At 35.5% G+C, this 23,431-nt stretch overlaps 1 protein-coding gene across 3 annotated transcripts in view; it reads left to right on the top strand.

Annotated features, from left to right (window-relative positions):
• MXI1 (MAX interactor 1, dimerization protein) overlaps positions 1–23,431 on the top strand; it is a 79,321-nt gene that overhangs the window by 32,921 nt on the left and 22,969 nt on the right. For all 3 annotated transcript variants that reach the window (XM_003255454.3, XM_030807267.1, XM_030807272.1), the window contains exon 3: positions 4,081–4,110. In XM_003255454.3, the coding sequence (XP_003255502.1) occupies positions 4,081–4,110 (30 nt within the window). The remainder of the gene's footprint in view (positions 1–4,080; positions 4,111–23,431) is intronic.

Below are 23,431 nucleotides of genomic sequence, written 5' to 3'. Positions count from 1 at the left end.
GGATACCAGTTAGAATTTAGCTTCGTAGAATGTGCTCTTTTCATTGTGTGGAGGGCAACATCTGTGAGGCACTTTAGGATTAGAAAATAAGTTAAATGAAAATGTTAACAAAGTAGGGGTTGGCTCATTAATTCAGCAAAATTAGAGGCCTTTTCTTTTGCTAGAAGAGAGTTTTGAAATTCTGGAGTGGGGATTTTTATTTTCTTTCCACGATGGTACTACTCTTGAGCCAAACTGTACCATTTCGTATAGTTTCAATTCTGTGGTTCATTTCTTTGACTGCCCCCAAACTACACCCTAAATAATCACAAGTTTATGTATTGGAGCTGTGTTGTAGTCAATGAAAAGTCACATATCTGGTTAAGGTAGTCACATTACATAGATAATGACTCCCATTCGAATAGGGAATACATTAGGATGCCTCTCTTAAAGGGATGCTGTTTGTGAAAATGATTACCTGTGATTCAATGATAAAATGATAGAAATGTCTTTTTCTCTGTCATTGGAAGTTGTTAAGCATTCAGGGTAAGGGTGTTTGAAAGGAAGATACAATTCATTAGTATTTGCTCTCAGAGGTGCATTTTATTGGGAGAAGAAAAGTGGGCTAATTAGATGAGTTATTCAGAACATCTCAGGCTTACACAGGGAATTTATCATAATTGAATATTTCAATGGAACATTATTGGAAGGGCTTGGTTGGACACATAGCTCAGAGAAGCAAAGGGGTTGTTTCTGAATGTGCTAGTGTGTGATACATTTAATTACTTGTTTATTGCCTGTACTGTTTGGATTACTTTCTCTGTGTACATATAATTAGGCATCTCTCTCTGTAATATACTCCTAAACCTCGTACTGTCCTCATAGTTGACTAAATGATGAAGTAGCTTCAGTCACCTATCTTTTCTTTCAGTTTCTCTTTCCATCATTATGGTTGTTGTTTGCTTATTCTCAGTCTAATTCAAAGTGTTATTGAGAACCTATCAATTTGTTGTCCCATGTAGTATAGTTAATAACGTTTTGGGTAGCATAATTTTAGTCTTTTAAAAAAGTAATAAAAATACTAACAGTAGCTAGCATCTATTAAATATTTATTAGGAGCTAGATGTTTTTACATATTTCTCTAATTCTCACAGTAACCTGGCCAAGGCATGTGTAATACTCCAGTTTTACAGATGAGGAAACTGTAAACCAGAGAGGTTAAATAATTTGTCCCAAAGTTACACAGCTAGTGTGAGTGACAGAGTTAATATTTAGATTCAGGGATTTCTTTCTCTAACACCATGGGTCTTTATGATCTCTCTGTGTTGTTTGCTGGTTTTGCTTTGGACTTCACAACTCGACTTGTTTGCTTATCTTATCCCTTCCAATTGGAATGGCATCTCCTTAACAGTTTCAGACTCTACTAGTAGCAAATGTACTTATCATTTAAGCCTTAGACCAAATGCCACCCTCTTCTAAAGTTTTTCTTACGGTGCCACTTGGAAGTAAACTGTCTCTTTTGAGCTCCCACAATACTTTGTACCTTTTTTTGTATATTTATTTTGCCTTCAGTTATAATTATTGCTAAACATAATTTACCTAATGGAGACTGTCTTTGATTTCCTGTAGTGTAAGACAGCCTTGAACACTGAAGGTACTCAGTATTTGTTGACTTGATATTACAGGTAAAAACCCATCAAAATAGGAGTAAACACTACTGATGCTTTTGTAAAAAAATTGGAAGAACATGGCAACATGGTAATGATTTGTATATTTATGATCATTTTTGCTTCTCGTTATTTGAAAATCTTGCTAAATTTTGCTGGTGGTATAATTAAATGTGGCATGCATTTCCTAATTTGGTGAAAAGGTTCATAATCTTAGCTATCATTTTCTTTAAAAAAAAGATAATAAATGTCTGTTTGACAGGCAGGAAGAACCTGCTGTTTTAATTTTGTTCACAGCAGTGGGTCAGATTATGATCTTTTGGAGCTAGCTTTGATAATAGACTCAATATAATATTGGAATTCAACAATTGGTTATTGTTGAGTATATTATCTCTTGCACTGATGGCTGTCAGTGGGATTGCCAGACTGTTTAGGATAAGTTTATGGCTGTTTAGAATAAGTTTATGGCAAATAGTCTACTCTTCTCTAAATACAATGTTTCCATTTGTTACTTACTGTAGTATTTTATATGTGTATTGTCTTTTTGTTTTGTTTTTAGTTTTCTTCTCAGAGAGAGGCAATTAAACCAAAACTTGCTCACCAGTGGGGGTGGGGAATCTTACTATTATTTATTCAAATTTTGAATTATATTTTTTCTTCTAAACCTCTTTAGGCCTTTTCCCTCTTCTAACTTGACTGATTTACTTTAACATTTAATTCAAACAAAGATGAACAAAATTTTAAATAAACACTTTTATGGTGATAAAGGCACACTGTGGTTATAATTTATTGAATTTTGAGCTCCAAGTTTCTATTAAACTAGCATTTCTGACTATGCTTTTATAGTTTCTTCTATCTGAATTCTTGAAACATCCTAAGACTCTATTTACTTCCCTCAAAGGAGAAGTCCTTTTGTTAAGATAATATTTTTTAAATGAATATCAGTCTTTTTCATTTCATGTCTCTTGGACTTGATGAAATTACTTGTGAAGCAAAAGGTGGATAGGAGACAGTAACCCAAAGAAGTCTTTTGGCCCTTGAGCTAAGACAGGTAAAATTTACACAAAGTTATGAGACCAGCAAAAGCACTCTTAAGGTTTGAGAATCTGATTATTAAATATACATTGAAATAATCAGGTTAAAGCCATCAATATTCTTTAAGCATTTGACATTAGCCAGAATCTACAAAATGATTAAAGTTTTAGTTCTAGTGACAGAAATTTAATTTCTTCTTCATAAAATTGTTGTTGTTAATGTTAAGTTATTGCAAAAGTAACACATGTTAATTCTAGGGAACTAGTATAACAATTCTAATAGTAGCTAACTTTAGAGTTCATTATATTTTGCTATTTAGCCTAAACCTGTTAGTCCTTATAACAATCATATGAGGCAAATACTGTTATTTTTCCTATTTCATAGATGAGGAAACCGAGCACAGAGAAATGAAGGGACTTTACTGAGGCCATGCAGTATTTGGACTCAGGCAGTTTGGCCTTAGAGTCTGTGCCCTTAACCTCTATTCAGTATTGCTTCTCACTGAATGGTTAAGATTTGGGGATTGTTAAGATAGACCTGGATTTAAATCATGGCTGCCACTTTATACTCTTGGGATAGGAGTATATTTCTTGACTTCTCTGAGCTTCAGTATTTTTGTTTATAAAACAAAGGTTGTTTTAGGGTTAAAATAAGATATATTAACTGCTTATCCCACTGTTCCCCAGATGCTGTGCTTGTTCAATAGATGGTATCATTTAAAACAAATAATGAGAAACAAAATGAAAAAGTCACCAAAACTAAACAATAACCATTGCTAAAATTTCGAATTATCCAGTCTTGTAAAACATGTTTCTTGATTTTATTAATATATTTTTTCTTTATATTAATATATTTTTCTTTCATGTATAACTTTTTCTTGTTTTCGTTTCACAAAATAAGGTGGGAAGACTTGGATTTGCCTGTATCACTCAGCAGTAAGGCAAGCCTTTTTCAGCTTCTATGCTAGCCAAAACTTTTTTTTCTCTGTTTTGAAGTGGGTAGATGGAGATAGAGGAGGACATGGAAGTACACCCACTTTTTTTTTCCTTTTTAAATAAAAACAGGATTATGTTTAAAATTTCTTATATAACATCTGCACATCAACAAAATCTAGGATGCTAGGAGTAGGGAGAACATATGCTAGTATTACTTTTATTAAAATAACAATGAAACTCCAGTTTCAGAATATTTAGAGTTGTTAACTGAAAATACTATATTTGAATAAACAATCCTAATGAATGTAGACTAATTCCTCTCGATGAGTGAGCTTGTAGAAGTCTGACCATGTATTGCATTGTTAAATAAATTCACTGGGTCTGTAGCATAGCAGTAACTAATCTGTCTTTCTATAGCTTTAGCAGCAAAGCATGGCTAATGCTTTTTTTTTTTTTTCTTTTAGATCTACACACAATGAGCTGGAAAAGAATCGGTGAGTCAGTGATGAGGTGCAGCTTTCACTTATGTTTAAAAGCGAACTCACCATTTTACCTGTGAAAATAATGTAATAGCGCATATGTAGTTGTAATTTACTTTTCAGATGTATAGCCTATTGTGAGTCTGATATATATGTATTTTCTCCAAAAAATGACTTAAATAGTAAGCTTATAGCAGCTAGAAGACGTAAATACATTTTTAAAGCTTATTCGAATTTGAGTTTTAGGTATAACCTTTATTTCTGTCTCTGAAAATGAGTTAATTGTTACAAGCTCATGGTTTAAATGTAGTTTTGCTAAAGGGTAGGATTTCTAAAGAGTAGGTAATAAACATTACAAATTGGAGGGCATTGAATTTTTCTTTCTTTGTAATTTGTTCATTCATTCATTCATTTATTCATGCATTCAACAACTATTTATCAAACATGAACTGTATGTCAGTGCCAGGCAGGCAGAATGCTTTATATAGGAAATACAAGAATATATACGATAGTTTTTGTCCTTAAGGAATTCAGAACTTTGTAAGGGAAAGACAGGTAATTAAAGTATTATATAATGTGGTAAGTATGGTAATGGAGAAGTAGAAGGTACTAGAGGGTACTGAAAGATATTTTGGAAGGTCACCCGAATCCTTTTTGAAGGGAGTCTTGGAAAGTTCTGCAGAGGATGGTGAGTGAGCAGTGTATACTGAGGAAACTGCAAAAGGTTCAGTATGACTATAAAAGATTGTAACATGAGGTAAAGCATGCCAGGTGTTGAAGAGTCGTGTCTACCATGCCGAAGAGTTTAGACTTCCTGAGACCCATAGGGAGCAGTTAAATAATTTTAAGGTGGGTTATCATATGATCAGCCTGTGTCTTGGAAATATCATTTTGGCTACAGTTTGAAGAATTGGTTGGTTGGGAGAAGGGATACCAGAGGCATAAAGATGCTTTTGAAGGCTATTGCAGTAATCTAGGTAAGAGATGATGGTGGCCATTGAGATAGAAGTAGACAATGTAAAGAGTATGGAATGGAGTCAATAGAAATTGGTGATTAGTTAGCTATGGATAGTTGAGTCTTAGATGGTATTACTGTTAATTGAGAAAAGAAATAGAAGAAGAGGACAAATTTGGAAGAGAACATAAGAATTTTAAGAGTAAAATACTTTCTTTTTGGTGTAGAGATTAGATTAATAGCAGCCAGACATGGTGGCTCATGCTTGTAATCCCAACACTTTGGAAGGCCCAGGTGGGAGGATCGCTTGAAGCAAAGAGTTCGAGACCAGCCTGGGCAGCAAAGTGAGACGCCCTCCATCTCTACAAAAAAAAAAAAAAAATAGCCGGTGTGGTGGCATGCAGTCCCAGCTACTCAGGAGGCTAAGACAAGAGGATCACTTGAGCCCAGGAGTTGAAGGTTGCAGTGAGCCATGATCATGCCACTGCACTCCAACCTGTGTGACAGAGAGTGAGACCCTGTCTTAAAAAAAATGAGAGAGATTAGATTAATAACAAACTGAAATCATATGTACCAGCTGTTTTTGACAAATAAGATCTCATGACCTTCAACTTTTTGTCCTCCCTTTAACAAAGAATAGATTGGCTAGCCCAACTGCCACATTGCAAGTAAGTTTAAATGTCAAATCCCCTTGAAAAGGCTTAGCATAGTCTTTCAGGCAGACTCAGTGGCTTTTACTACTTTGCACAATGCTGTGTTGTTGTCTCTTATTGTAAGGCTGAATAGGTAGCATTGTAATTATTTGTTCATATGTTCTTTCTGCCAAATGACTATGCCCCAAATGCAAAGATACTGTTTTGTTCAATTTTGTATCCTCGGTGCCTAGCATTTGAGGCATGTATAGGAGACAATGGCTCTAATATTGAGTGAAGGATAAAACTGGAGCTCAAAGTTGAGTGGTCTAGTCAAAGACATTTTGGTAGTTACTGGTAGAAACTCCTTCGTTTTAAAGAATCTCTTTTCTGCCTTTTATTTCTGATTTATTAAAGATCTGGATGGATAAAGGAAGGACATATCTGGCTATTTTAAACGTAACAAAAAAGACTAAGAAATGAAAGTTCTGAGGATCCTAAAAATAAAACCTTAAATTGAAGTTTACTCTAAATTAGATCATAGAGTATGTTTTGGGCCCATGGATTAAATACTGATAAACATGTGGCTTTTATAGTTATTTCATTTGAATGTGGTCCTTGGGAGACCCTCATTGGAAACCTGGCGAAAACCATTAACACTGGAGTAGAGACTCTTTTTAGTAACTATTTGGAATGGAGCTTTAAAAATCTTTGATTCAGTGGTGACGAGCATATTTTCGTGTGTCTTTTGGCTGCATAAATGTCTTCTTTTGAGAAGTGTCTGTTCATATCCTTTGCCCACTTTTTGATGGGGTTGTTTGTTTTTTCTTGTAAATTTGTTTGGGTACATTGTAGATTCTGGATATTAGCCCTTTGTCAGATGAGTAGATTGCAAAAATTTTCTCCCATTCTGTAGGTTGCCTGTTCACTCTGATGGTAGTTTCTTTTGCTGTGCAGAAGCTCTTTAGTTTAATTAGATCCCATTTGTCAATTTTGGCTTTTGTTGCCATTGGTTTTGGTGTTTTAGACATGAAGTCCTTGCCCACGCCTATGTCCTGAATGGTATTGCCTAGGTTTTCTTCTAGGGTTTTTATGGTTTTAGGTCTTACATGTAAGTCTTTAATCCATCTTGAATTAATTTTTATATAAGGTGTAAGGAAGGGATCCAGTTTCAGCTTTCTACATATGGCTAGCCATCAGAGAAATGCAAATCAAAACCACAGTGAGATACCATCTCACACCAGTTAGAATGGCCATCATTAAAAAGTCAGGAAACAACAGGTGCTGGAGAGGATGTGGAGAAATAAGAACACTTTTACACGGTTGGTGGGACTGTAAACTACTTCAACCATTGTGGAAGTCAGTGTGGTGATTCCTCAGGGATCTAGAACTAGAAATATCATTTGACCCAGCAATCCCATTACTGGGTATATATCCAAAGGATTATAAATCATGCTGCTATAAAGACACATGCACACGTATGTTTATTGTGGCACTATTCACAATAGCAAAGACTTGGAACCAAGCCAAACGTCCAACAATGATAGACTGGATTAAGAAAATGTGGCATATATACACCATGGAATACTATGCAGCCATAAAAAATGATGAGTTCATGTCTTTTGTAGGGACATGGATGAAGCTGGAAACCATCATTCTCAGCAAACTATCACAAGGACAAAAAACCAAACACCGCATGTTCTCACTCATAGGTGGGAATTGAACAATGAGAACACATGGACACAGGAAGGGGAACATCACACACCGGGGCTTGTTGTAGGGTGGGGGGAGCGGGGAGGGATAGCATTAGGAGGTATACCTAATGTTAAATGAAGAGTTAATGGGTGCAGCACACCAACATGGCACATGTATACATATGTAACTAACCTGCACGTTGTGCACATGTACCCTAAAACTTAAAGTATAAAAAAAAAAATCTTTGATTCAGTTTTGTTGAATGCATTTTGCAGATTATTTCTGACTCATTGATAACCTTTTTAAAAACCCTCACAGAAGATGTGTGCATCACCCATAGTATTACTTTGGTATGCCATATAAGTTGTTTAATCTAGCATCCAGCTGTGGCACAGGTATAACACATGTGGTTTTATTACCTGGGCTGTGTGTAATCTCCAATAAAAGTCATTTGTTCCTATTTTATTTACTTAGATATAAGACTTTCAGACTGGTTTCTCACCCTACCTTACTTCACTTAAGGCATGATTTCCTAATCATCTTCTAATAGCTTTGGAAGTGCTAATAGATATTCTTTATTAGCCCAAAGGACTAATAGACATTGTTTATTTCTCAAATTATTTCTTCCACTCTCTCTTTACTCTTTTTCCTCCTTTCCTCTCTGTATTCCCTGAGGCTTCATTGAAAGATGATACAGAATTAACTTTTCCAAGATATATTTGTTTTAAAAGGGATTTTTATCAACAAAAATAAAACTCGAATTTAGAGTAATAATCTGTACCCCACTTCTGGGAAGTTACCAGTGGTGGTCTGGCAAAAAACAAAAATACTGGTAGACCTAGGATAGGGGAGGTGGTTTAGCAAGAAGGTGGCACAGGAATATTTTTAAAATTTAAGCCTATATTGTTTTTACATTTTAAGGCCTCCATCCAGTTCTGTTTAACAGTCCTTTTTACCAAGGCATCATTTTTATTTGACGTGTTAAACAAAGAAGAGTTAACCTAGCTTTGGCATCTTTAAAATAAATAGAATTTTGGCTTTACCTTTGATCTGCCTTTGAGTGTGATGTTGTATGAAGATAGTAACTCACTATCAAAAGATTAGTTTTGTCTTCATTCTGAAAAGACATTCCTGAAGTAATTAATATTCTTTAAAATTTGCCACTTTATATAACATATTCATGTCAGAAATTGCTTTTTTCCTTTTTAGCGTGGTTCTGAAATCTTGGATATAAGCTTCTCTGAGTTAGTGTTTTTCACTGGAGCAAATGCAGTGAGATTTGGAGTAGGTGATTTTAAATTGCTGGTGAATGGCTAAGTAATTCCAGATAGCTATCTCAAACAAAGCCGTAGATTGTTGAAGCCCTGGGGTCTGGCCTTAAGGAGATAATAGCCAGCAAATGTTAAGGTTCATACTACCAGATCTCGGAGGGAAGCCTAATGGTGGAGATTTGGGTTTTGGCAGGCCCAGAGAAGTTGGTTGTGATCCACAATTACCCCAGGATTCCTATAGCCCATTAGGGAGCTCTAGGTAGTTTCAGGACTGATAGAGAAATTCAGATTTTTTTCTTGGATAGGTCTTGGGAGCTGGTTTCTGCCCAAATCCTTGTTGGTTATACTGAGTCTGCTCTAGATGGTTCAGAGCATTTGTTACCTATGTACCAACCCTGTCCCCGTAGGCCCACAACAGGTCATAATAGGCCTAGGAGATGGAGGGGAAGCAAAATACTTCAGATGTTCTGCATTCCTCAGGAACCTATGTGAATCATCTCATGGTAAACTTAATGAGACTTTGAGATTGAAGAATTAAGATATTACTTTGCCCATTGGCTTATCTTACAGGTTGGGTCCTTTGCCAGAGAAGACACAATTCAGTATCAGTACAGATTTTAGATTGCCTTATTGTTTTTTCATTTTCTTAATTAAAATTGCTGATGCTGTTTTAGAAAGAATCAACAACTTTGGCCAGGCATGGTGGCCCATGCCTGTAATCCCAGCACTTTTGGGAGGCTGAGGCAGGCGGATTGCTTGAGGCCAGGAGTTTGAGACTAGCAGGGCCAACATGGTGAAACCCCATCTCTTCTAAAAATACAAAAATTAGCCAGGCATGGTAGTGCAACCTTGTAATCCCAACTTCTTGGGAGGCTGAGGCACAAGAATTGCTTGAACCTGGGAGGTAGAGGTTGCAGTGAGCCAAGATCACGCCACTGCATTCCAGCCTCGGCAACAGAGCAAGACTTTGTCAAAAAACAAACAAACAAACAAAAAAAAACAACTTTAACAGGACTCTGATGGTCAAGAACCTTAGTCCTGACTGCAGGAGTGGCCATTTAACCTTAAATAGCTGTTATTCCATCAAAACAAAAGGCTTACCCTTATTACGACTTCAGCAAAGCTAGAAGGGCCAAAAGAGGACACTGGACTAATAATGTCTTCCTAGGCAGAGGAGAAGTGACTAAGTATTTGTTAAAAAAAAAAAAAAAAAAAAAAAAAAAAAAAAAGAGAAGGCTGTCTAGTGAGTAGTAATAGGTGTTCTCCATATAAGGACTTTCACATACCTCTGAGGGAAAAATGGAAATTAGCATTTATAGAGTTCTTACTGTGTTCCTCCACTGTGCAAGGCTATTACATAATTCTGTAAGGTGGAAAGGCAGAAAGTTTGAGTCAAAGTGTCAAAAACTGGACATTTTATAATCATAGCTACAATTTGAAACAAGATGGATGCGAACACAAAACAGTTCTAATCATGATCCTTTTTGATCATGAATATGAGAGTTACGGTTAATATCAATCTTTCTCTTCAGCAACAATTAATAAATACTGTGTGTGTGGCATCATGATAGATCAAATGAAGTATAAGATACCCTATTCTATTCTAGTTAAGGTTAAGGTCATTATAGTTTGGTATTTATATTTCACCTTTCAGTATCATGATCTAGTTAAGTTACCAGTAAATGTCTAGAAAGGTACACTAATAGTGTTTTTCATACTGAAAAATGAAACTCACTAGTGGTCTATGTGATCATTTAGTGAATCATTTTGAAAAAGAAATTGAAAAAAATACCAAAGTACACTGCATGAAGTAAAGTTAATATGGAATTATGAAACCTGTGTATACTGGATTATGATATAAAATACTGTGGGTCATAGTCAAAACCTACTACTCTGGGTAGTTAAGGAGAATGTATACTGAGCTGTGAAGAAGAGAGATAATTTGAATATAAGAAAAGAGTAAGGAAAGGAGTCAGTGTGAGAAGAGCCGTGGAAGCAGGAATGTAGCTTCATAAGCTGTGTTCAGGAAGGAGTGAGTAGACCATATTGAGTTAAATAGCAGAGTCTTATCAGATTAGTAGTGGAAGATGAGGCTGAAAAGGTGGTTTGGAATTAGACTGTGGAATGTTACTGAATGCCAAGGAATTTGGATTTTATTTTATTGGCAGTGGTGAATTTTTGAGGCTTTTGAAGCAAAGAGATAGGCATGTACAAAGCATTTAAAAAAGTACAATCTAGCTATAGAAGCAGGGAGACCAGTTTGGATGCTTTTTGAAGTAGTCCATATAGTAAGAAGATATGAGTCAGCACTCAGGTGATAGAATTGGGAACAGAAAGGAAGACAAAGGTCTAAGAAACACTATAAGTAAAAAGTATTTTCTGTTAATTGGTACTACTTTATTTCTTCACATAGCTGCAAAAGTTATCTTCTCTCAGTGCCTACTGCAGCAAGGAAAAAAAAGTGATCTTCTCAAAGAATATATCAAATTGAGTCATTTCTCTGTTTACAGTCTTCCATTGGCTTCTCACTACAATTAGATAAAATCTGTGGCCTACAAAATGCACCACTCTATCCCTTCTGTAGCTCTTCTGACATTGCTTCCTTTCTTTTCTTTAAACACAGCATGATCATTTCCATCCCTATTAGGGCCTTTGCACTTGCTGTTCCTTCTGCTTGGAAAGCCCTGCTCTGGTTCTTCATCATTATTTAGTTCTCAACTCTCAGGTCATTTGCTTAGAGAGCAATAATCACCTCCTGGTCACACTCTATCACATTACTTTTTATGTCTCCTTAACATTTATATCTGTCTGAGTTATTTATTCATTTATGCTGTCTGACTTCTTACACTAAAATATAAGTTTCAGGAAGGCAGGACTTTGTCTTATTTACCCTAGCACATAGCAGTCATTTAGTAAAAATTCATTGAATGAAAAAATGATATGTGATAGTAGATTTATAATCAACATTTTCACATTATAATGACTTCAGTGAAAGGTGATGAAGATACATACTCTTGAGAGTTCAGTTGACGTATTAAAATAATTTTATAATAGGCAAATAGAAAATGAATTCTTAAAATGTAAATAAATTATATGAGAAAACTTGATAAGTAAGAACAGCTTAAAGGATTTTTACCATGCCAGAGTTTATCGTACTTTTTTAGAAGCATATGGACTCATTTAGTCCTTTAGGATATCATACAGTGCACTAAGATAAGGATAGGTAATTTTATAAAGGAGAACACTTTATCTGATGAAGTTTATGCTGTACTTGTGGGATCTTTATTCCTTTCTCATCTCATGACTTGAAAATGGTAAGCATTTTTACAAGGAAAAGATTTATTTATACTTGTAGACAAGAATCCTGTAAAAAATTTCAAATCTTTCATGTTAGAATTTTTGATGGATTAGTTCTGTTTATTCCAATTGTTTGGACACGATAATGAATGCATTTTTTTTTTCTATACTGCCTATCATGTCCCCATTTTACATGGATGTTTTGAGAGAGTGATGGTTTTGGTCTGCCTTATCTTAGAACAAAACGTAAGAGTAAATCTTTATGACTGAGGGTTAGGCAGTGTTTTCTCTTGGTACATCATCAGACTAATTTAGGATTCCTTGGCGGGAAGAGCATATCTGAAATGGTTTTCACTGCCTATTTTGTGTGCTTTTAAGATATTTGTTTAAAAAGGGCATAGATTTTTTTTACACAGTGTGCACATTCTAGAAAAAAATGTACACTTGTTAGTAGGAAAGAAACAACATTGGTTTGACAGAACTTTCTTTAAAACTCTTACCTCAACTAATAGTACTTAAAGGGTATTTGCTTGCATTAAAGTCGGTTGCAGGGTTAGGGAAGTCAAACTTTTATTGTAGGTTTGAAATTAACCTATAACTTCAGCTGGATTAAAAGTCTACAGTTTTAGATTGGGTCCTGTAATTTTGGAAAGTTTAGTCAAAATCCCATTTTAGCCTTGGTTTTTACTAAGATGCAAAGGGTATTAGTATGTCTCAATATGAAAATACCTTAGAGTAACTTTCTCAACCTGATAAACAGCATTAATGACAAACCCACAGCTTATGGCACTTGTAATGGTGAAAAACTGAATCCTTTCTCCCTAAGATCGGAAATAAGGATGTCAACTTTCATGACTTATACTCAACATTGTACTGGAGATTCTATCCAGGGCAGTTAGATAAGAAAAAAAAAAAAAATAAAAGGCATCCAGATTGGAAAGAAAGAAGTAAAACCATTTCTGTTTGCAGATGTCATAATCTTATGTACAGTTTGTTGCACTTTGCAGATACTGCATTTTTTAGCAATTGAAGGTTTGTGTCAAGCAGGTCAATTTCTAACAGCATATGTTCACTTCATGTTTCTGTGTTGTATTTTGGTAATTCTTGCAATATTTTAAACTTTATTACAATTTTATATGTTATGATGATCTGTGGATCTGTAATCTTCAATGTTATTATTGTAATTGTTTTAGGGTGTCACAAACCATGCCCATATAAGATGCAGACTTAATAAATGTTGTGTGTGTTCTGATGGCTTCACTGACCAGACTGTTGCCCCATCTGTCTCCCTCTTATTGTCCCTGAGACACAGCTATATTGAAATTAGGCCAATTAATAACCCTACAATGGCCACTAAGTGTTCAAGTGAAACGAAGAGTCACATGTATTTCACTTTAAATTTAAAGCTAGAAATGGTTAAGCTTAGTGAGGAAGGCATGTCAAAAACCAGGATAGACTGAAAGCTAGATCTCTTCTGCCAGATAGCCAATTTGTGAATGCAAAGGAAAATTTCTTAAAGGGAATTAAAAGTGCTACTCTGGTGAACATCCAAATATGAAAGTCAAACAGCCTTATGGGTGATATGGAGACACTTTTAGTAGTCGGGATAGAAACCAGCCAGAACATTCTCTTAAGCCAAAGCCTAATCCAGAGCAAGGCCCTAACTCTATTCAATTCTATGAAGGCTAAGAGGGGAGGAAGCTGCAGAAGAAAAGTTGGAAGCCAGCAGAGTTTGGTTCATGAGGTTTAAGAAAAGAAGTCATCTCCATAACAAAAGTACAAAGTGAAGCAGCAGGTGCTAAGGTGGAAGCTGTAGCAAATTATTGAGAAAATCTAGCTAAAATAATCAATGAAGGTGGCAACAGATTTTCAAAGTAGACGAAACCACCATCTATTGGAAGAAGATGCCATCTAGGACTTTCATAGCTAGAGCAGAAGTCATAGAGAAGAGAAGTCAATGCCTGGCTTCAAAGCTTCAAAGGCTGGGCTGTCTTGGTAGGGGCTGATGGGCTGATGCAGCTGGTGACTTGAAGTTGAAGCCTGTGCTCATTTACCATTCTGAAAATTCTAGGCCCTTAAGAATGAGGCTAAATCTCCTCTGCCTATGCTCTGTAAATGGAACAATAAAGCCTGAATGACAGCACATTGTTTATAGCATAGTTTACTATTTGACGCCTACTGTTGAGACATACTACTCAGAAATTTTTTTAAAAAAATTACTGCTCATTGACAATACACCTGGTTACCCAAGAGCTCTGATGGAGATGTACAAGGATATTAATGTTATTTTCATGTATGCTAACACAACATCCACTCTGCAGTCCATTGGACCAAGGTGTGATTTCAACTTTCAAGTCTTATTATTTCAGAAATACATTTCATAAGGCTGTATCTGCCATAGATAGTGAATCTTCTGATGGATTGGGCAAAATAAGATGAAAATAATTACATGTACAATGGCATCTAAGAGAATAAAATACCTAGGAATAATGTAACCAAGAAGATGAAAGCTTTGTACACTGAAAACCATTAATACAAAATACTTTTGAAATAAATTAAGGAAGACCTAAATAGATGAAAAGATATCCTGTGCTTATGGATTGGAAGACTTAATATTGTTAAGATGGCCGTACTCTCCAAATTGATCTATAGATTCAGTGCAAGCCCTATGAAAGTTCCAGCTTCCTTTTTTTTGCAGAAATTGACAGCTGATTATATAATTCATATGAAAATGCAAGGTACCCAGAATAACTGAAACAATCTTGAAAAGAATAAAGTCGGAGAGCTTGCATTTCCTGATTTCAAATCTCACCATAAAACTACAGTAATCAAGGCAGTATGGAACTGACCAAAGAATAGACTTACTGATTAGTGGAATAGAGTTGAGCGTGTAGAAAGACTTTCTCACATTTATGGTCAACTAATTTTTAACAAGGATCACAAGACAATGTAATGCATTTTCAACAAATAGAGCTGACACAACTGGATACCTACATACAAAATAATGAGTTTGGATCCCTACCTCACACCATACACAAAACTCAAAATGGATCATAGACCTGAATTTAAGAGCTAAAACAATAAAATGTAAGTGTAAATCTTTGCGATGTTGCATTAGGCATTGGTTTCTTACATATGACACCAAAAACACAACCAACAAAAGAAAAAAATAGACACATTAGAATTTATCAAAGTGAGCCGGGCGTGGTGGCTCATGCCTATAATCCCAGCACTTTGGGAGGCTGAGGTGGGCAGATCACCTGAGGTGGGGAGTTTGAGACCAGCCTGACTAACATGGAGAAACCCCATCGCTACTAAAAATACAAAATTAGCCAGGTGTGGTGGCGCATGCCTGTAATCCCAGCTACTCGGGAGGCTGAGACAGGAGAATCACTTGGAGCAGGGCAGCAGAGGTTGCAGTGAGCTGACATTGTGCCACTGCACTCCAACCTGGGCAATAAAGTGAGACTCTGTCTCAAAAAAAAAAAAAAAAAAAAAAAAGGCCAATATACATGTGAAATCCTTAACATCAGTAGTCATTAGGGAAATGTGAATCAAAACTATAAGATACCACTTCACAGTTACTAAGATGACCATTTAGGGTTGCTCACCAACCTTGTAGTCATCCATTCTTCATACCAGTTACCACTGATCGGAGAAAGGTCTTGAAAAGTCCACTGAGTTTGCAGTTTGGCACTTAAAAACTGATGTCATCCTCAGCTGATGGCACTGCACAGATGGCTCAACACTTTGCAATTACTTAAGACATGTAATTAACCACAGGTAAGTTTTCAATATATTATGTGGTGCCAGTATGTAATGTGGTATAAGTATTTAATAATGGAGAAAGATTAGGCTCTATTTAGCATATGAAAAGAATATACCTTTCTTTCAGCTGGAACTACCATCTTCCAGTAATTTACCAAAACAACAAACATAAAGGGAAAGAAGAAAGACTCCTGATATATGTTCTCTGGGTTTCTTAGAAAACATGGAATTGTTCCTTTGGCCACAGATATGCGATTCTACAAGAAAGGTGATATTGTAGACATCAAAGGAATGGGTACTGTTCAAAAAGAAATGTCCACAAATGTTACCATGGCAAAATTGGAAGACTGCAAGCATGCTGTTAGCATTGTTGTACACAAACAAGTTAAGGGCAAGTTTTTTTTTTTTTTTTTTTTTTTTTTTTGAGACGGAGTCTCGCTCTGTTGCCCTGGCTGGAGTGCAGTGGCATGATCTTGGCTCACTGCAACCTTCGTCTCCCAGGTTCAAGTGATTCTCCTACTTCAACCTCCCAAGTAGCTGGGATTACAGGCACCCACCACCACACCTGGCAATTTTTTTCTATTTTTAGTAGAGATGAGATTTTGCCATGTAGGCCAAACTGGTCTCAAACTCCTGACCTGAGGTGATCCACCTGCCTTGGCCTCCCAGAGTGCTGGGATTACAGGCATGAGCCACTGCGAAGGCCAAGATTCTTGCCAAGAGAATTAACATGTGTATTGAGCATATTTTTTAAGCACTCTAAGAACTGAGGTAACTTCATGAAATGCATGAAGGAAAATGATCAGAAAAATAAGCCAAAGAGAAAGGTTTCTGGGTTCAGCTGAAGCACCAGCCTGCTCCATCCAGAGAAGCGTACTTTATAAGAACCAGTGGAAAGATGCCTGAGCTGCTGGAACCTATTCCCTGTGAATTCATGGCATAATAGGTGTTTAAAAAACAAACAAAAACAAACCCTCTGGAAAAAAAAAGATGAGGGGGAGGTATAGGTTTTAAGGATTTCTAATTAACAATGAAATCTAACAAAATTAAGACTAGATATTGAAAGAATTTACTAGTTTTATAAATTTCATTTAAGATGTAACAGAATATAACGATTATATTTGTTATGCCTTGAACAACAAAATTAAGAAGTATAGTTGTGGAGGAAAGGAAAAACAACATTGTCCAGTGATCAGGAAGTAGCTACTGATCCAGTTTTCTGGATTTTATTTCTGGCAAATAAAAATGGTGGTTACTTCCCTTTTTTAGCCTAAAGGTAGAAAACTGACACCCATACTTTTAATTATTGCAAAAGTCCTGAAGAAGATAATTCTTTGTACTTTTTTAGACAGTAGGAGTCCAGTTGCAGGGCTGAATTATAGAGGGTTACTGTAGAACACTTAAAAAGTAACTATGTCTTGGAAAGTAGGGGCCACTCATTTCATTGAATTTTCTTATGAAACTCTTAGAAAGTAGGGGGCACTCATTTACTTGAATTTTCTTAGGAACCAGATAAATATGTAAATTAACATCAAACAGTATGAAGAATAGTATCATTTATCAGAGAGATATATAATCCATGTATTTCTTTTTGTATGCAAGTAAATGAATATTTTAACTGTCATTTCTATAGGGATAGGAATACTGATAACTGTAGACCAACTAAAAATAGTTGTTAGAGGGCAGAGATAGGCACCTGTTAGAGGTAGAATTGAATGCTATATGAGATAAAGATGAAGTAATGTGCAGGTTTTAGAGATAAAATAGAGGAAATGTAGCCAGGATAAAATTGCACATCTAAAATGCAGTCTGTACAATGAAGTCATTGCAGTTGTGTCTAGATAGATTCATAGTTTCTATACCGACCTTTGTTAGAAATAGTTCATTAAGACTAAGCTTTCTTCTCCCTGACCTAGGTTACATATACAGCAAGGTGACAGAGTCTCATTCGGAGACAAAGACTGAATTGTAGGAACCAAGTGTTCTTAGTACTTCAGCTATCCAATTATTAAAATTTAAAGCAATTCTACAACTGATAATGTGGGAAGAAATGAGATCATGAGATCTTAAGAAAAAATCAGAAGTATTATAACTTGAAATTCAGCTTCTAAAATTTTATATAGAAATAAATAAGTCAGACATTGAGTAATTGACATGGTATATTATAGCGAAGTTGTGGTAGCTTTTTATGCAAGTGATTGCAGAGTGCCTAACTTAAGCTGTAACTTGTTTAAGAAAACAGTTCTTCTCGGGCTGGGCACGGTGGCTCACGCCTGTAATCCCAGCACTTTGGGAGGCTGAGGCGGGTGGATCACGAGGTCAGGAGATCGAGACCATCCTGGCTAACACGGTGAAACCCCGTCTCTACTAAAAATACAAAAAATTAGCCGGGCACAGTGGCGGGTGCCTGTAGTCCCAGCTACTCAGGAGGCTGAGGCAGGAGAATGGCGTGAACCCAGGAGGCGGAGTTTGCAGTGAGCCAAGATCGTGCCACTGCACTCCAGCCTGGGCAATAAGCGAGACTCCGTCTCAAAAAAAAAAAAAAAAAAAAATTCTTCTCAAACTATGAATTTGTAATTAAAAAAAACAACAGGAAGAGTTTAATTAATAGATTTTCTTGAGATATTTTAGATGATGCAATATAAACAAATTTATTTTATATGCAGCTTTGAGGAATGTGTTTGATTCATAAATTGACTATACCTTTAGTACTGATGCTTGTAATAATTACACAGGAGAATCCTACTAGACTTTAAGGCAATATGTTATTTTGCTAAATTCTTTTGCTGCATATTGTAAAGGAATTTGTCCATTGTAAATGCTGTGATAAATATTGAAAGTTGAATAGTAAGCACAATTCAAGTACTTTTTCTTAAACTAGAATCTTCTTCATTTAAAGATAATTTCTATTCTGGTACAAATTTTGGCAATTAAAGCATGTCAAGAGGAAAATCAGTAAGAAATCTCTCTTTTTATTAGATGAGAGACTTTGTTAGTGTCTTGCATTTATATTCTAAAAATGAAGAGGTTCAGATTTTTTGAGATATTTTAGCTGTTTTGAGGAAGAGGGTAATTCTTTACTGCTTGCTTATCTTTTCCTACTTATTCTAGTAAATAATGTCAATCCCATGACATTGAAAGTCCCATAAGTGTTACTAGTGAAAAACTTTAGGTCTAAACTAGGATTCAGTAATGACAACAGAATTTCCTAATCTGATTACTAGCTAACCAGTTCTTTAAGACAACTTCGTTTGGAAAATAATCAGCGCTATGACAAACACATGACATACTGCTTATACTCACATCTTCTAAATCAAGAAAAGTTGGAACTTAACTCATAAGAAAATGACTTCCTTGTTTTGTTGGGAAAAGCCAACAGAGAAAGATAGGTTTTAATACTAAACATGATTTTGGAGCCAAATTGTCAAAAATGAAACCCAGAATCCAACACAGATGGCCCTTGGGAGATATGTAATGCATTGACATGAGTATCATACCAGAAGTCAGAAGACATAATTTTTCCTTTCATCTCTACTACTGATAGGTTGTGAATGTTGTATAAGTTAAACAACTTCTTGGGGTCTTGCTTTTCTTGGCTATTAAAGGAGGAGCTCTAGATGATCTTTGAAATCCCTGCCTATATGTAAAGTTTTGTACAGTTTTGTGAATTTTTGAGTTAAGTAATTATTGGCATATTAGAAACTTAGTTGTTACACGGCTGTTTCTGAAGCATTTTCCTTGATACAGGTTATGTGTGTGTGTGTGTGTGTGTGTGTGTGTGTGTGTGTATACGTCCACACATATACACATATATATAACACTTGAGACACACACACACACGTGAAATGAAAGACCAGCAGGAAAAATCAGCTTAGAATCTCACTTCATTTAAAATTTGGTACTTTGTAAATATCTAAAGATTATTATAATACATGGTACTGTAGCTATAATAAGGTTTTAATTTATAATGAAGTACTTTGATAAGTAGTAAATATTTACATAAGACTAGAATTTGCCCTAAGAAACATATATTTGTGTGTATACTACAAACACATTCCTCAAAGCTGTATGTACACATACACACACTCATATGGATAGATACAGATACAAATTCTGAAATTTAAATGCTCAGGAACATTCAGGACCCTGTCCCTTTTGGAAAACTACTTACCACTGACTTCTAAGGAAATATAGTTAATCTGGTAAACGTTATTGTGCTATAACTTCTGGCCACTTTTTTGTATTCTCTGACAAGTTTATATTTGCTCAGGGTCCAGAAATCTGGTTTTGTGGTTGTAACTGTATTATATTGTTGTATCTCATCAGTCACTTTAATAGGCTCCAGTGATCACTGGATGGAGTGAGCCATATACCAGGAGGAAAGAGCACACTGCTCTTACACAAAACAAGGAGCACAGCTTAGCTCATCTAAAATATTTGTCTATAAACAATCCGAAGAGAAAGTAGCTACAGGTCAGTATGTTGGAATCTTTCTTCCTAACCATTTAGACAATAAAAGTAGCTTTTAAATAATGTCCTCACTGCTTTGATAATCTGCCAAGCCCCATTCCTAATTCTAGGACATGTCTACTGTTTATTTTTTTTGCTTGCAGAGTTGCTAAGCGTTGGAAATCAGAGCTGTGCTGACTGGGTCCACTAGATAGTTACGCTGTGTTTTAATTGCAGCCTTCTATGGATTGGCCATTTTCACTTCTCGTTGTCCCTCTATAGCATTTATCATAATTACTATTCAAACCTTTTTTTTTTTTTTTTTTTTGCCCCTCCAAGAGAGTGCGAGGCAAAAGCCAAAGCTCTAGAGGTCATCAAATCATATTGTAGTTTACAGACAGGACCTTAGTTCCTCTAAAATTACGTGATAGAGATGAATGATCTTTAAGATTTCTTCTAGACTAAAAATTTCTGCCATTTCAAGTACCCAATCCCACTTTTTACTCTTAGATCTAGTTTTTGAATCAATGGCTAGGACCCATATCTCCCATCTCCTAGTCTAAAGGTATTTCCAGTGTACTGTTGTGACTCTTCATTTCTCCCCTTTGCTGAAAATATGGATGCCTGGTCTGAGCTTTTTCATCTTCTCCTATATTTTCTACCTTTATAACTTCAGCTCAGATTGACTATATACTTCCCCTGCCTTTTGAACTTCTACTCATGCACAGATAGGCATGAACAAGAATAACAAAAGTGTTTATAATAACAAAAATTAGAAGTAACATGAATTTCTGTTAACAGGGGAATGACTAAATAAATGATGATACATCCATACCATGTAGCAAGTAAAAAGAATGATGTAGATGTGTATATGTGTATGTGGAGAGATTTCCAAGACATATTAAATGAAAATAAGCAAATTGCAAAATAGCATTTCAATATGATCTCATTTATGTTAAAAAATAACAAAGCAAAATCACATACAGTTGGTTCTTGTATTTGTGAACTCCACATCCATGGATTCAAACGACTATGGATTGAAAATATTTGGGGGGAAAATTGCATCTATGCTAAACATATACAGACTTTTTCCCTATGTCCTTATTCCCTAAACAATACAATATAACAACTATTTACATGGTATTCACATTGTAGTAAGCATTATAAGTAATCTAGAGATGATTTAAGGTATAGAGGAGGATGTACATAGGTCATATGCAAATATTACACCATTTTGTATCAGGGACTTCAGCATTTGGGGATTTTGGTATCCCCCATTGATACTGAGGGATGATTGTATTTCTCTATGTACATGTATGTGTATGTAAATGCATCGAAAAGGCACACCTCAGAAGAGATGTCAAACGGATACACTTTTGTTACTTCTGGGGAAAGGAGTGAGATTCAAGGGGAAACGATCATATTGATTTTATTGTCATAGTTTCTGTAGTAAGAGTGCATTAATTTGTGAACTTAAAGATTTTTTTTGAGCCACTTAGTTTACAGTACTTTAAAGTAAGATTAAAAAAAAGGCAATAGGTGTATTCGATTCATACATTTCCACAGATAATAAAGGTGGGAGAGACCTTAGAAGATCATCTAGTAGAGTACTGAAAATCTAAGTCCCTCTAAGTAATATGCTCTACCAGTCTGGTTAATGACAAAGTCAGGATGAGAAACTAGGTTTTCTGATTCGCAGACCAGAATTTTTTACACTACCTTCAAGGTGCACAGCTAAGATACATAATTTTTCACAAAGCGTTTCCTGATTATCCAAACTGATCTCTCTAAATTCCTATCTCAGATTCCCTATTTGTGTCACTTGTATGAATTTTAACCCATACTACTTTATACTGTTATTTCCTCCCTTTCTAGATCATTTATATTCTTGCTAGAGCATATATATTCCATGAAGGCAGAAACTGTAACTTGCTTGTCTTTGTATCTCATACAGTGCCTTGCACTTAGTACTTAAGGTGAATTAGTAAGGAACATTTCTGTAGCAGGCTCTGCACCTTTCGTTAGATTAAGAGAAAAAAGTTGACTTTGGCCAAGTCATATAAATAGCTGAGTTTTTTTTTGTTTTTGTCTTTGCTGGTAAAACCTGCCATGTCAAGATAGAAAATATTTTAGGAAGGCACATAGTGAGATATTTGCTACCCTGCAAATACATTCCCTTTCCAAAGAAAATAGTTTTGTTCTCCACTCCTGCTTCAAAGAGAACAGTTTGTCCCCATATAATAATCTAGGTAATATGACCCACTTAGGAAATATGTGGTGATTGTGCTTCATAATGGGACCTCTTTGCTAAAGTTGTACCATGAGAAAATGCCTCTTCAGTGCAATGGTTTTACAGAGGAAAGTACATTTTTTTTTCTGTATTTGAATTGGTACAGCAGACCAAGAAACTTCATTGTGACTTCAAGTTTACTATAATTAGCATAGAAGCTGTGACAGATCTTTTTTGTTATGAAAACCTTTCCTCAGAATTTTTGGAATTTATGCAAGTATCTGGCCCTTGAGGTGTTGTTACCCTGTTCTGTCTAAATAGCTCTATAATTTGATATAGCATCTTTGTAGCTCTATAATTTGATATAGCATCTTTGTAGATTTCAGCTTGCTTTTCGAGATATACTCTTTTCTATGATTTTCATCTGCAGTTGTGTTAATCCTGTTTTCCTTCTGAATTTTTTGTTTCTTTTCACAACTATTTAATTTGACATCATTTAAGGTCTGTAGAATTATTTACAGAAATAGAATCTTTCATGGAATTTTCCATGATCTGCTGGAACAGTGATCTTGGACAGAGCCTTAGGAAGACCCATTCCTTTTTGGAAAGCTAATGTCTCTCTTAGTTTAGAATTAATAGCTTTAGGAAAATATCTCAGGATGTTCTAAATTTCCATACATACTGCTAGCTACAGAGATTATTATTTAAGTGGCCATTGGGTTCATCTGGAGCCATTTTTCTGTTACCATAATTTAAAAGTGTGTGTGTGTGTGTGTGTGTGTGTGTGTGTGTGTGTGTATGTGTATGAGAGAGATACATATACACATCTTTTTTTCCACAAAGGTATACGAGTTACATATATGTGAGTTATGAGTTTGATTCATTTGAAGGCTGAAGCAATTAGAGATGAGGTTATTGAAAAGAAAGTAATTTATAACTATTTTAGTGAGTTTCAAATACGGTATACCAAAACTTATTCCCGCTGTATTGGGCTTTGTATTAGAAATTTTGAAAATAGTTTTGTTTAGCACATTCTGAT

Source organism: Nomascus leucogenys, chromosome 3 (assembly GCF_006542625.1).
Source record: "Nomascus leucogenys isolate Asia chromosome 3, Asia_NLE_v1, whole genome shotgun sequence".
Lineage (NCBI taxonomy): Eukaryota > Metazoa > Chordata > Mammalia > Primates > Hylobatidae > Nomascus > Nomascus leucogenys.
The sequence above is the reverse complement of the archived record's forward strand: the minus strand, read 5'-3'. Positions and strand labels throughout refer to the sequence as shown.